Genomic DNA, 14,557 nt, shown 5'->3' with positions numbered 1-14,557 from the left:
AAAATAATAAATACTTTGTTAAGACTGACTGGGTTTAACACTAAAAATACAAACCGATAAAGTTTTATTAAATTGTATAATTTATTTTTTATTTTAATTATTCCCAATATGGTAGATGCTTTTGTGGACAATATAATGGTTGATATTCTGATCCCCGTTTAATCTATCGGGTAACAATTGAAACAAAATGGCAGCCAACATATTTTTTTGCGAAACACAATAGAATGTAATAATAAAAAATTGCATGCGAGAAAATTTTCAGTCTGAAGGTAAAAACAAATTATATGAAAATTTGAACCGTAAGGATACTGAAATGGCCACCACTCATAGAAACATTGTGTAAAAAACCGATCGTTTGGATACAAATTGGTTATAAAAATTAAGTTGGTAATTGTGTTAAAATAGTTTTTTAACTTCTGTAACTACGAAATCTGCGCAGTTCTGTCATGCGCAATGCGGCTACGCGCAGTGTGACTACAGGCATTGTGAATATACTCATTGTGGCTACGCGTATTGTGACTAAGAGCAGTGGGACTAAGAGAACGTGACTACGAGCAGTGGTACTACGGGCAGTGTGACAACGAGCAGTATGACCACGAAAAGTGTGACCAATCGCAGCGTGACTACGCGCAGTGTGACTACGCGCAGTGTGACTACGCGCAGTGTGACTACGCGCAGTGTGACTACGCGCAGTGTGACAACGCGCAGCGTGACTACGAGCAGTGTGACTGCGAGCAGGGGTACTTCGAGCAGTGGTACTAGGAGCAGTGGTACTACGAGCAGTGGTACTACGAGCAGGTAGCAGGAATCGAGCTGGCACCCCCCCCCCCTCGGGAGGTTATTAATTAGTAAAGCGGCGGCGCCGACCGCGCAAGTTCGCTGAGCTCGTTAATGAAGTTACCTCCGCGGAGGAGAGACGGAGCGCGCGGCCCAATAGGTATTTTATTCGCTTGCGAATTTAATGAGATTTTCGCAACGTAGGCCTCCGCGAAACATAATAGAATTTAATAATAAAAATAAAACAACCTCGCTAACGAGAGTAATGAACGTGGTGGCATTTCAAGAGAAGGTGAATCTTGTGCTTTGGAAAATCTCGGGGTTTCAGGGCGTGAGAAAAAAAAACCTGCTTTCTTTAATGACATTTCTTTCAATGCCTTTGTCACTGCCAGGTTTACACTTCATGCGATGTTTTTTTTTTGTCTGAAATATCGTAGGATTTTTAGCTTGTTCTTGAACTCTCGCTTTAACATTGTTTTTGATTATATTAGAAAACATTTGAGTTATTTGAAAAACACATACCAAGTGCTGCTAATCATCATAACTTGAAATGTATAACCCGATATTTAAATCTCAGTTGATACAGTCTTAAACTTTTTCTGTGTTGTTCAAATAGTGTAGATTTCTATGTTTATAAGTTCTAAGTTTTGGAGGGATGACAGATATGTAGACATCCCTAGAGAAAATTTGACAAGTAATGTCTTTAAAACAAAATTTATAAGCCTACATTGAACTAACATTTCGACGATGGTATTCCTCTTCATCTAAAGAAATTTTGACAGTTTCCTAAGAAATTATACTCCGTTTGGTATTGTAAATTCCAACCATCAAACTCCGGTGAAATCGTGGCAGTATGAGACAATACAAATTTTGAAAGTTTTTCCAAAATTGAACCATGAAAAATTAATTTAAATTGTATGGGAATGGACCAGCACTTCAAATTACACAGTTATTGGTTCCTTTTTCCCCCCTAATAATGTCTATAAGTTTCACAGGAAACGGGGCGTTAAAGGTAAATTAAAATGTTAAGCGTCGGCGATACCCGGCTTGCCTGGCCTTGGAGCGGTCCTTGCCTGGCCTTGGAGCGGTCCCTGGTCCTACGGTTCAATCATGATCATCATGATCTTGCGGGCCTCCGGCAGGAACTGGCATCTTTTGGAATCTGTTGGGATCAAACGGGGTCAGTAGACAAAGACGAAGCGGGGTAATGAGATGATAACCAGGCACGATGGAGTTAATAGGAAATCGTTAGCGGGATTATCCCGAGAAAAAACCATGTGTCTCGAAGTAACGTCCGCAAATTTTCTCACCTGCAGAAATAATCCCGAGTTTGACGCCGCTGAGAATGGAACCGGGACCGAATTTTGTTGGGAGCCGAGTGACATAACTACTCAACCACCGCGGTACATGTAAGTAGAAAACAAGCTTACATCAGCTGATGTCAAACAAATAAACCCTAAGATGAACACTAAACAGGTATTATGGAGAACAGAACGACGACAGCACAGAAGAACACGTTCAAAATAAAAATAAAAAACATAAAAAATCAGACAACAAAAGAATTCCGAGGAATTTTTTGAATGACTGAATTTCTTCCCCGGAATTATTGTGCTGTCTGATATTTAATTTTTGAATGTGTTCGCCTGTGCGGTCGTCGTTCTGTTCTTTATAATGCCTTTCCAGTGTCATCGTTGGGATTATCTGTTTGGCATCAGCTGATTTAGGCTTTTTCTCTGCGGATTTATGTTCTCATTCTTATTTCGATTTTAATGAATTCTTCCCCGTGACAAACATTGCAAAACAGCAATTGTATTAAATCATGAGTTCTTGCCCCGGATGGAAACTAGTTCTAGATACGTCCTTGATATCTGGTCTCAAATTTGGCATTTCTTGATAGCGGTATCCTTTTCCCAAAATGTCACTTGCAAAGCAAGCACGAAAATTTTTTTCTTTGCAAACACACTTGACGGAACATCTGTGGCAGGATGATAGGTAGACCATTATTGGTTGGGGGAAATGATTAATTTGACACAAGCTAGGCGACACAAGACTATATAGTGTTAAACTCGTCTTGTCTCTCCGCTGGTGGTGGAAGGGAGAAAAAAAAAACATATCTTGAGTGGGTAAGGGGGAGAGGAAGGAGCTCCAAGCCCCGGACATTTAAGTTGATTGCGGTGTTTAAAAGACCCTCTCCTCTTGCCGAGGACGAAGCGCTTAGCACTTGTGGATGCAGGGGTTGTAAGGGTTTTAAGGGGGGGAGGGAGGCGCTGGCACACGCTAATTGGGGCGGGCCGGTCGCACCAGCTCCCGAGGATTGTTGGAAATTATCCGGGCTCTAAGTGTTCGGTTATTACTCGTTTGGGGTGGATGCGGGGAGGGGTGGAGAGGGGTCCTGCAGGGCGTCCTTGCGAAGGACTCGACCCGTTGGAGGTAGTCGCGGATAATTGGGGAGGCTCGCAAATGCGAGTGGTTGGTTTGGAAGATGAGAAGGGGTTAGACTGGTGGAGGGGGCGAGGGGAAGGATTATTGGGAGACCCGATTCCGGAGGCTAGAGGAAAGCAGGAGATCACACGGTCTCCGCAAGTGAGGGCCTGGCGAGCAGGTTGCATGAAGGTGGGATTGAATGAACGAATGGAGTAGTGAATACATGTTGTCGACCTAGAGGTCATCAAAGGCGATTGTTTGTTTGTTTGTTTGTTTGTTTGTTTTTCTATAGAGATCTACTTCTAAAGACCATGCACAGAGGCTTAAATTAAGGGGCTAGTATTTTTAAATTATTTTTCTTCTAATACAGATGGTATTATTACTTAAGATTGTTTACTGTTAATTTATTCCGATAGCTCTGTTGTACTTGATGTTTCACCAATTTGTTTTTACCAGATATTAACTAAACGTTATTTTCGAGCTGTAAAAGTTCACGCAAGTGATAATAATTATAACTACTAGCCTGAATGTTTATCACTACTTTATAGCATCAGCCGAAATACCCGGCTTTGCCAGGGCTAAACACATCATAATATATAGAACATGACTACTGAGTTTCAAGTCTGTCGGACGTACACTTCAAGAACGTGATGTTTTGATTTTAAAGTCCCATTGATTGCACAATATCGGTGCATCAAGGCTGCGTATGAAAACAAAACCAATCTACCAATGTTCAGCTTATTTTTTTGGAAAGGCAGGTAACCTATAGGCAAGACGTGACGCACGCACCAAACGATAGCGCGTTACAAATTAAAGGCAACGCCATGTTTTAACGAAGTTCTATACTAAAAATTTGCTAGTTCACTAGCAGTCTAGTGCATCACCAAGCAGAGAGATTTCGCAAAGGAGAAGGATAGGAAGTTGCCAGACCATGCGGTGACATAGAAGAATAACAAGCTCACTGTTTGTGTTTCTATGACCTACATCCTATGATTTCATATTATAAAACAGAGTTCATTCCTTTTTCACTCACTTAGAAATGAAATTTCAAAATTATATGTAATCCATGTTACTCTCCGGTTCATAAACTATTTATATGCAATACATCACGTCTATCCGTTGTTCCGGTGCTGCGTGAAACAAGGACACACAGACAAGCACACTATCGCATTATTATATTAGTAAGGATTTAGTAAATATCTGGTGGCAATATTTGAGACGAGATAAAAATTCAAGAGTGATATCGTTGAATAATTGCAGAAAACTCCCTTAAAAATAGTACAGGCAATAAAATAAACAAACAACATTGCGTGTGAGAACGAGCTATAAGTTATGATTAAACGACAAACCAAATAATCTTTGAATAAATTATATCTCACGGCGGAGAGCTTCATGCAAATATTTTTGGTCTACCATTCAGCAGGAAGAAAAAATAAGCCACAGAGAACTTTATTTGCCACGTACTGACTGGAAAATGGGTTATATGCCTTGCTTGTCATCAGGGTCGTAAACGACTTGTTCAAGAGCGCCAGAGGATGCGAGAACGATAAATTTACCCATCCTTTGAACTCCCTGGAAGCAATAAATTACTGAAAAGGTAAGGGCTTGAGTTGAATATCAGTGTGTGATTTCTGTGAAAATGTTTACCACCCCACATTAAATTCGAAGGAATATCGATCCACCAGTTTCTATTACGTTTACGTAATTGTTCATGTGTTATATCCTTTCACACAAAACTATTGTAAACAATATATATTATTTGAAATATGAATTTGTGTAACTAATTTTTGATTACATTAATCAAAATAGACTCTTACATAAAAAAAATAAAAGTTTGTACTTATTAATTTATTTTGCTGTCCAAAAAATTCAGGTTAGGTTGCAGACATACTATATAGCCCTTTATTTACTAAATAATAGCTGAATACATTTCTTAAGTAAACAGAAATTAATTTGAGTTTCATGTTGATGACAATATACAATGAGTACAAAAAATATATAAAATTCAATCTCGATATAAGGAAGTATTACTTGTAAAGAGTCATTTGTTAACAACGTATTCCTATCACATAATTCGCGTGTAAAATTTTTTCTAACGCATTACATGTTAAACGGCACAGAAGAAAACCAACTGAAACAAAGTCAATGAGCGAAAAGTATTCTTGTTTTTAATTCCTGAGACCCACTTTTGAGGGGCTCACCAAACCAAGAGGTGTCTGTTTGCGAAAAGAATTTAAAAATGCGCTGAGGGTGAATGGGTAGTTCAGTTTCAGTATTTCGTTTTTAGTCTCTTTTTTTTAGGGCAGTAAGGTTGACTTAAACGCTTTGATTTCAAAAAAAAATTTTAACACGAAACGGCCGGAAAATATTCTTGAAAGCCCCAAAGGACTTGCATGAAAACTTTATCTTTATTTTCCCGCCATATAATGTCATATAACGTCATGGTTACAGCTCAGATAGTTGTCCTGTGCACGATGAGAAGACTGCGCGCCAGTCAAAACCTTGAGATTAGACCGAGAGCGAGCTGAGAAGCAGTTCGATGACTCGCCGTTTAGTTTCTGTGACACACAGAAATGAATGCAACAGCGAATGTTTGCACGTTGGGAGAAGTGACCCAGTTTAAAGGCGTCCGTGAGCTACGATGATGCCAAAGTTTCCTCTAGTGACCACGACCTGCTCGCTGTGGAAAGTTCTGTTTTCAGAAGTTATATCAGAAGGCCGAGAAGAAAGGGATACTTTGGTCAACTCTATAACTCAGTTTTCTGTAAACTGAAAGGTGATATTTTATAAGTGTTAACCTTTACTATTCGCAGTACTTTATTTTTTTAATACTTTTAATTTTTATTAAGGTTTATGTTTTTAATATACATATTTTAATTTTTATGAAACAAATATATCTGAGATAATTTTTCTGCAGTCCCAAAAGGACTAGACACATTGCACCCTCCAGCATCTATTGACTACCTGACTAAACCAAGGCAATTTTCGAAAACTGATAACGTGTTACACGTCAATAGTTCTTAAATGTTTCATTAGAAAATTCGTCCTTAAGGATCAATCATCTGTGGGTCTTGTATTTTTTAATAAAGGCTTCTCAGAAGCTATGCATGACAACATTTTGTAATTATTTCGTCTTCAGTTCATCGGAATCAATATTATGAACTTAGTAAAGATTCAATATACACTGAATTCATTGCTCAAAATTCAGGGACACGCAGTGCTTCCTCTTTCGATCTCCTCGCGCGCATTCGCTGCTTCCCTGCGTTACCTGCGGGCTGAAGATGCACCTGGCCTTAGAGACGAAACTGCGCTGGAAGCACCAGCGAGAGTCGCACTTATCTTCCCGCCTCACCAAGACAGATACACCCTGATCAGATAAGGCTTCCTTAATGGCCCATAAGGTAGTGGAGTGGCCAGATAACTTCACTTCCCGACCAAGAAGTGGGGGGTCGACTCGGGAACTTTCCACAAGCGGTGAGCGTTTTCCTCGAGCCTATGGGTTTTCTCTGGGTGCTCCCGAGCAACTCCTGGCTGTTTTACCTCCGTCCCACCCAAGAAGAGGGTCCTAGATCCCGGTGTTCGCCATCACACCCTGGTATGACTCAAATTTATGAACACCGATTAGTATCCAGCTGGTTCGGAGCCTCGTTATAATTATGGATGTACCATCACTTTATGGGGGAAGTTTCCTATTTTTTTGGTTCTATTATTTAATGTTTTAACACGCGGTTTAACAAATCTCACTGTTTAATTATTTTCAATTGTTAATTATTTTTTACTTTTTATTCCTTCTACTTAAAAAAATCCTTATTTAATGGTATTTAAGAAATTAAAAGCAAATTTTAATGTCTGCCATTGCGTATTCTGAAAGCAAGAATTCATGCTGTTTATAGTTTTGGCGAACAATTAGTATGTATCCATCGTCTTAAAACCCTTAATTGTTAGTATTTCTTTCCAAAATCAATAAAAATAATTTTTCCCCAAAACCCTGAACAAACCCAGTTTAAGGTTTTGGAAAAAACCTAATTTTTATAGATTTAGTGAAAGATAAACTAAAAAAAAAAAAGTGTTTTAAGACCGAGTATACATTTGAATGGTTAATCCAAAACTGTATACTACATAAGCTGGATATGGCTTTTTGATAGTGTGGTGGGCATAGAGAAATGACACATAATTGCTGTTTGTATATCTATGACCTATGATTTTCTGTTTATCCATTGCGATTGGTTGAACGGTTTAGAAGTTGATGCGCTGCAGCGCCATCTATTGGCGAGTTATAACAAAACTGATATTGCGAAAATATTCTCCGTGTTCAAACATACATACATATATATATAATTTATCATGGTGATCGGTTGAACCTTTTAGACGTTGATGCGCTGCAGCTCTATCTAGCGGCGAGTTATAGAAAATGGATTGCATTAAAACCTTCTCCATGAAAGAAACACTACGATGTGACAACTTTCGTGGTGGTAGGTCAATCGGTGTCGGAGTTTATCAACGTCATACATACCAAAATACTGTTTTATATATATAAATTAATGAAAATAAACTGAATTAATTAATTAGAGTGCGACATCACCCTGACCTACCTGGGCTCCCATTAGGAAACTTATATGAAATAAGGCAATGCTGGGTTGATATAAATAACGTTTCAAATAAGCTTGTCCAGAGGTGAAACCTGGGTGCGTCACCCACATTTTAAATGGACAGAAATGGAGTAATCTGTCCGAGTGGATCATATGTCAAGTGGCTTAGAGAATTGTTTTATATTTGGCTTAAGGCTTTAGGACCTATTTCAGGGTAATTAAATAAGTTAGAAACATTAGGTATTTATTTTGTGACCCTTTATTTAATTAATATCACTCGTAGTTGATATTAATGCTTCCAAACATATTATTCAGTTAACTCCACAAATGTCCATTTGCTTTGAAAATTTCATTGGACACATTAACTTTTTTGTGAAGGTTAACAAATTTGTGAGGGTTTTGCATAAAGTTACAAAATACTTGGCAGCTTTCAAATGTTGTTTAAAATTTAATTACTGAAGAAGTACAAAAGATTATGAAATTTAATTAATTAAAATTTTGGTAATTGTCGTAATTTCCGTCGATTTAACACAGGTTTTCATTCTCCAATGGAAGATCTTGAATTTTTCTTCTTATTAATCCAGGAGAAAGTACGTCCAGAAGTTGCAAATTTGGCTCAAATTGTCATACTGACGACTATGTTTCTGTGCGACCTAGCTGCTCCCTGCCGGCTGTTTGCAAGGATCAGCCGCCGACAGAGAGACGTCAGCGGGACAGAGGGAAAAGGGGGAGAGATTACCAGTCCATCCGGCCAAGCGGACCGGACAAGAGACTGTAGTTTGATTTTGGGCCATGAACCGGGAGACCCACTTCGCAAAAGAGAAAAACTAGCACGGAATGGAAAATTGGGGGGGGGGGGGGGAACAGTTACGATTCTTGACTTGGTGGGTCCCTGGACATTCAACTTTTACGGAGGACCTCCCACCGAGAAATTTAAAAAATTGACTTTTTTCAATTAAGAATTTACGCTTAACTGAAACTTAAATCTGGACGATGGTTTTGAGTAATTTAGCTTAACAAATTTTGATATTCATTTCTGATAAACTATCATTGGGTGAGTTTTATAAATGCTTACAGCCAAATTTCGGCGGATTTTTTGAAAGCTTTTCTAACACAATTTCTTGAATGGAAATTTGTATTGACCAGCACATTAGTTTACATGCTAATAAAATTTTAAATACCCTTTTCCAATTAATGTTCATGGTTTAAAAAGAACACTAGACGAAAAAGTAAACTTAAAAATGAAAAACAGCTAGTCGTCTGAAAGGAGAACAGTTTACTACCGCAAAAAAAATGGAAGGATTTATAACAGAGGACAGCTGGATGTCAAGGCAGTGGTGGGTAGAGAAGCGGCATTAGCGCGTCTTGCCGAAACGGAGGAAAACCCCAGAAGCCAGGCACTTTCACAAAAAAAAAGGGCTAACTCACCACATAATGCTACAAAGTAAAAATAGACGAAAACATAACACGTTTAGAAACGAATCCCTTCGAGTCGGAACTATACTGTGCAGAATGAAAGTCTTAGAGCGAAGGTTTAGTAAAGCATTCTAAAGACTTAGTCTTATTTTCTTGTTGTACATTTGTTATGGTAGCCCTTTTGTGTTTATTGTTTGGTAGTAAATTTTGTCGCGATATATTGCGAATGTTTTTTAATCTGTTAAAAATATAACGCAAGTGATAATGTAGTAATAAACGTTGGTATTAGGAAACACAAAAAAAAAAAAACCTGCAAATTATTTGTTGATACAGGTTGTGACGAGAAAAGAGAGCCTTCCGATTATAGTTTTTGGGCCGGGTTAAGGTTTAGATAGAGTTAGGTTATAGAGCGGGTTAGCGTTTACTAGCAAATAAAAAAAAAACTATTTCGCTTGCGCCATGCATCAGAATATCAATGTATATTCATAAAAAAAGTTTTAGTATATATATATATATGTACATGGCAAAATGTCTAGAAATAAAAATTGAACTCAAAACTGAGCCCCATATACCAGCCGTGATCGACATTGGAAACGCCAATAACGAAACCGTGGAGTGTTGCGTACACGCCACGCGTCAGGGCAAGCAAAGTCATTTCTCAATCTCCTTGGTCCTCTTCCGATCACAGTGAATAGAAGAGGGAGGGGGGAAGGAGGTGGAATAGCGTCCGAGACTGCGAAGAAAAATCCAATATCCAAGAGACAACTCGTCCTTCGGAATGGGTCACGATAAAAAAAAATGATCTCGCGTTCCCGAGATGAAGATCGGATATCACGTAAAGGATTGGAGATCCGTCTCAGCTTGTATGGTTATTGTAAGAAGGGAGGGAAGGGGGGGGGGACTTGAGGCTAGCTTCAGCTAGAGAGAGGCATCTCCAAAGCAGGCACGCTCTGACGAGAAAAAGATGGACCAATTAGCGATCTCCCAGGACCAACCCAGTCCAATGGTGCAGGTCTTCATTCTCCCCGCCTCTTTCTCTCCCCAAACCCTACTATCCGTTCGTTTCATTTCCACCGGAGGACAGGTCTAAGGGCTAGAGAGCCCTGGAAAGTTTGACAGCAGTCAACCTACTTGGTGAAACGTCATTAGGAAAAAGTCCAGGCTTCACAAGTTGGGGCGAGACAGATTTAACTGTCTTTTACATTTAGTCTCGGCCCATGATGAATAAATTAGCACGATCAGTTTCAAAAGAGGGAACTGCTTCCGTAGCAATTAACGTCTTTTTTTAAATATTTTTTACTGAGTGTAATACTATGACATTTTCGTAACCAAAATATAATTTAGTATAAAACCAACGTGTATGAGTATTTTCCACGTAGCATAAGCTTTATATCGTTCTTGAAACTTCGTAATGCCAATTTATTGGAAAATACAAAATAAACTTCACAGTTATTTTATTTCCGGTACCTAGTGGTGTTTTTTTGTCGGTGCGGATTTTCTATTTCTGTCCTGTGTCAGATTTTCAAGTTCATCGCGAGCCTACAGCAGACGATGCGAATTAGTTCTTAATGCTCGCGGTGGTAACTTGTTTCCTGGGGGGGAAAAAACGTTTGTACCTAATTGTGGACCCTGTGTAACAGGATATATCTCGACAGCAGGTTGTCGTGTATGCCTCCGTAAATGACTGAGTGTGTAATTAAATTGGTGCTTAACGTCTCTCATCGGCTATGGTTGTCGTTAGGAACGTCAAAAAAATGGAGTGATCCAGAATGAGTGCCCTAGGAATACCCATCAGCTGACGCCAGCAACCGTCATTTTTCCCGCTTGTGACGCGTCTTGATTTGGCCTCGCCCTTATAATGGGCGTAGCCAGGTTTAGCGTAGTAGGGTAGAAGCATATGACGGTTTTTATGGGGTCTGGATTCACCCCACTTTCTTCTCCTTTTAAACATTTTTTAAAAATGGTCTGTAAGGGCCATTTACTGCTTTTTTTGAAACCTGAAACCTCAGAGACAAAAAGTGCCCGTTATGAAAGTTAGATCCTTAAACCACCACCGCGTATGATTATGTCCTAAAACACATAACAGACAGCTACGTTCCTAATTTGGCATATTCAGCGGCCATTAATCTGAGCCATACCTAAGTCAACTTAAGGTTTTTTTTTCTAATGAGGTGGCCTGCTCATACATCACTACGCTCTTGCACCAAAATTTAAATTGCGTAGCCCACCCTGGCCAATTGTTTCTTTCAAATATTAATTTAAATTTTAATACATCAAAAATGGTTTTATAATTTATTAAATACCGAATACTTCCCTGTTAAATTAATCTATAGATAATTCTTGGAGTTTATCATTTTCAATGTCAAAAATTCTATTTTTTTAATCATCACGATACATAAGATTTTTCTTCCACGTAATATCCACAATTAGTGAAAACGTTTATTTATACTGTATACCTAATTTCTTTAAATATATTTCATTTCAGTGACTAATTTTTTTGGCGATGTTAAAGGTCTACCTTTCAACCACACATTTTTATAATAAAAACGTTTTGTTTGATTATGAAACTTGCTATGCTGCCGTTAAAAAAAAATAAGGTCCGTGTAATTAAAATTTAAAAAAAAGGAGGTTAAAGTGACGGGTTGAAGCACCTGTGCACACGTTTCTATCAAGGGCTTGTTTCCCGCGCTTCGTGATCGGATATGCTGATGCGGGGGAGAAAGTTTCCCCGCGGGAAGGTTTCTCGACCCGAATGACGGTAATTCACTGGCAACTTGTTCCACCGTCACCCCCCGCGCCGCGCTGGAACAAATAAGCCCTCCGCTTCTGGGTGGTTGGGGGGGGGGGGAGGGCAAGGCGGAAACTGCCGAGTTCTCCCGAAGCCACTCTTTTCGGGACTGAGTGCCCGTCGGTGTCCCTTCTGGTTTCCTCCCCATCACAATGGCTTTTGTTCGCGTGGGCAGAACCATTTGCGAAGTTTACTCCGAAACGTGTGGTGGGTATAGAGACGGGACGGTTATCGTGGATTGTAGAAAATGCGAAAGTTGTAGATATTGCCAACCGAATGCATTATAGTGGATTATATATTTCTATCAAATGATTACTTAGTGATATCTCAAATCTTTATATTAAATAATTATATTATTGCCACAAATTTTGCCTTTACTTTGGATTTTTGTTAAATTATCAAAACACCCAGTGTTCCGATTTGAATTATTTGTCTGTTATTTACATTAAAAACGTTGTTCAACTCCATTTCCAGATACGTATACCAACATTTTATATATATATATATATATATATATATATATATATATATATATATATATATATATATATAGCCAAAGCTTTCAAGCGAAATCGTATTCACCATAAAACATTTATTTACTTTATGTAAAAATAACTGTATAATATTTAGTTATGATATTATGTGAAATGCTAGCCAACAGCTGTTGCCCAACATGTCACATGGCAAACCGAGTGACACATACAGACAGTACATTTAGTTGTAGCCAGCACTATTTTCAAGCTGCTCGCCCGTCAAAGAGTAGTCGAGTAGTCGAGTGGTTTGTGCGCTGACAAGTTTGTGTCACGCGACAGATGTTGCTGACACGTTCACCGGTACAGACGCTGCTTGCTGTAGCCACGTTTGTAAAAGTGACTCCCCAAAAAATAAATGTCTCATAATGGCAATGTACTTCACATATGAAAACTCCATTTCAAAAAAAAATTGATTTTCGAAAAATCGAATTCTCGGTGATTCAAGTTGAAATTTTCGAATCGCCCAAGCTTCTGATCAAAAGAGTTATTAATTCAAGTTTCCTACTTCGTTGTTTATTCTCGAGTTGGACCTCCACTTCACGAGAAGGCTAGTGAAACGCCAGCAAACTTAATTTTTAAAATTCCTCAAATGGATACCTACATCATCACAAAATCCGCGGGGGATGGCAAGCCAAGAGATCCACGAGACTGTATTTTAAAGCAGTGGGAAGAGTGGGTTTTACTGTTAGGATTAAGCATCTGCGGTGAGAAAAGATTTGGTTTAAGAAGGGAGGAGGGCACCTTTCATAATCGCGCGAAAGCCGTTCTTCTTTTATATATATTAAAAAAAACCTTCAACATCCACCAAACAAATCCTTTCCATTTCTTGCGTTCTCGCTTATTAACAAACTTCCACTCTTTGTCCCGGCTACCCGTGGCCGAGCCTTTCAACAACACTTGGTGCTTTTCTCCAGAACTCTTCCCACGGGCAATTATACCAGTTACTTTGACCTCGCCGAAACACGCTTTCCTTACAATCTGCCACACACTCCACCCGAGCTTGCAGTGTTGCAACACTTCACCAGCTGGCGCCTCGTTGCCAGTCCTCCACACGCACACACGCAGGCACCCACGCGAGTGAATCATAAAATAACTACTTTTCTTCTCTTCATTTTAAAACAGCAAGGTCCTTAGTAGAGGCAAAAAAAATTGTTAATTTAACGATCTTAGCGTTACGTTAGGCTTACACTTTATGCTTTGGGAAGACTTTTTTCCACTGTTGGTTTCCGTGATTTGAATTATATATATATATATTTTTTTTGTTAATGCATTTTCCATTGGCTAAATATTTCATATCCATAACTGCAGATCAATAGCAGGAGGAGGCCTAAAGATAAATGTCCTTAACTTGTACCTACCGCATAATGAAATCGCAATTTTTTTCTCCTAAAGAACGTATAGCTGTTAGAATTAAACACACGCAACACAATTAAAGGAAATAAGCAAAGTTATCGGCCATGTAAATATCATAATTTTCTTGATAGTGATTTTTGGAAACCTTTAAAAACAAAAATAGGGATATATGGATAGGTATACAGACGCGACTTCAAAAAAAAAATAGTTTAAGAAATATCTGAAAACCAATATTTTTATAAATAATTTTAAAAATATATTTTTATTCAGCAGCCACTGTCTAGTAATCAAAGGCCAGAAACATTCCCAGGTGATATGATGCGATAGTCCATCTCTTCACTCGGTAGCCTAACCTTTGTAAACTGGTAATCAGAAAATCTTAGTTCAAACACGTTCTATGACTGCAGTCATGTCTATCATCCCGCCTTCAAGGGCACACATACAACATGCAAAATTTCGGAAAAACATACACGCGATTTGAAAACTGTCCAAAATTTCCGAGTGGGATCCGTTTAAGAAAAGCATTAAAAATTACTCTACGAGCGGATGAGAAATTCTGTTTCCACATTTCGTTTTTTAACTATACTTCTAGGAGAATGAAAATCGCTGAAAGTGTGTTTTCAGAATAGTTTTTAGGCATGAAAACATTCGGTACAGTTTGTTTAAAGCACCCAAGG

General features: G+C 38.7%; 1 protein-coding gene across 1 annotated transcript in view; it reads left to right on the top strand.

Moving 5' to 3' along the window:
* Positions 1 to 14,557, top strand: part of LOC134537283 (chaoptin-like) — a 748,431-nt gene that overhangs the window by 675,986 nt on the left and 57,888 nt on the right. Inside the window, exon 13 of the mRNA XM_063377557.1 lies at positions 530 to 755. Within this exon, the coding sequence (XP_063233627.1) occupies positions 530 to 755 (226 nt within the window). The remainder of the gene's footprint in view (positions 1 to 529; positions 756 to 14,557) is intronic.

The sequence above is a fragment of the Bacillus rossius genome, chromosome 12 (assembly GCF_032445375.1).
Source record: "Bacillus rossius redtenbacheri isolate Brsri chromosome 12, Brsri_v3, whole genome shotgun sequence".
In the NCBI taxonomy this organism is placed as follows: domain Eukaryota; kingdom Metazoa; phylum Arthropoda; class Insecta; order Phasmatodea; family Bacillidae; genus Bacillus; species Bacillus rossius.
Note: the sequence above shows the minus strand (reverse complement) of the source record. Positions and strands in the feature narration are given on the sequence as shown.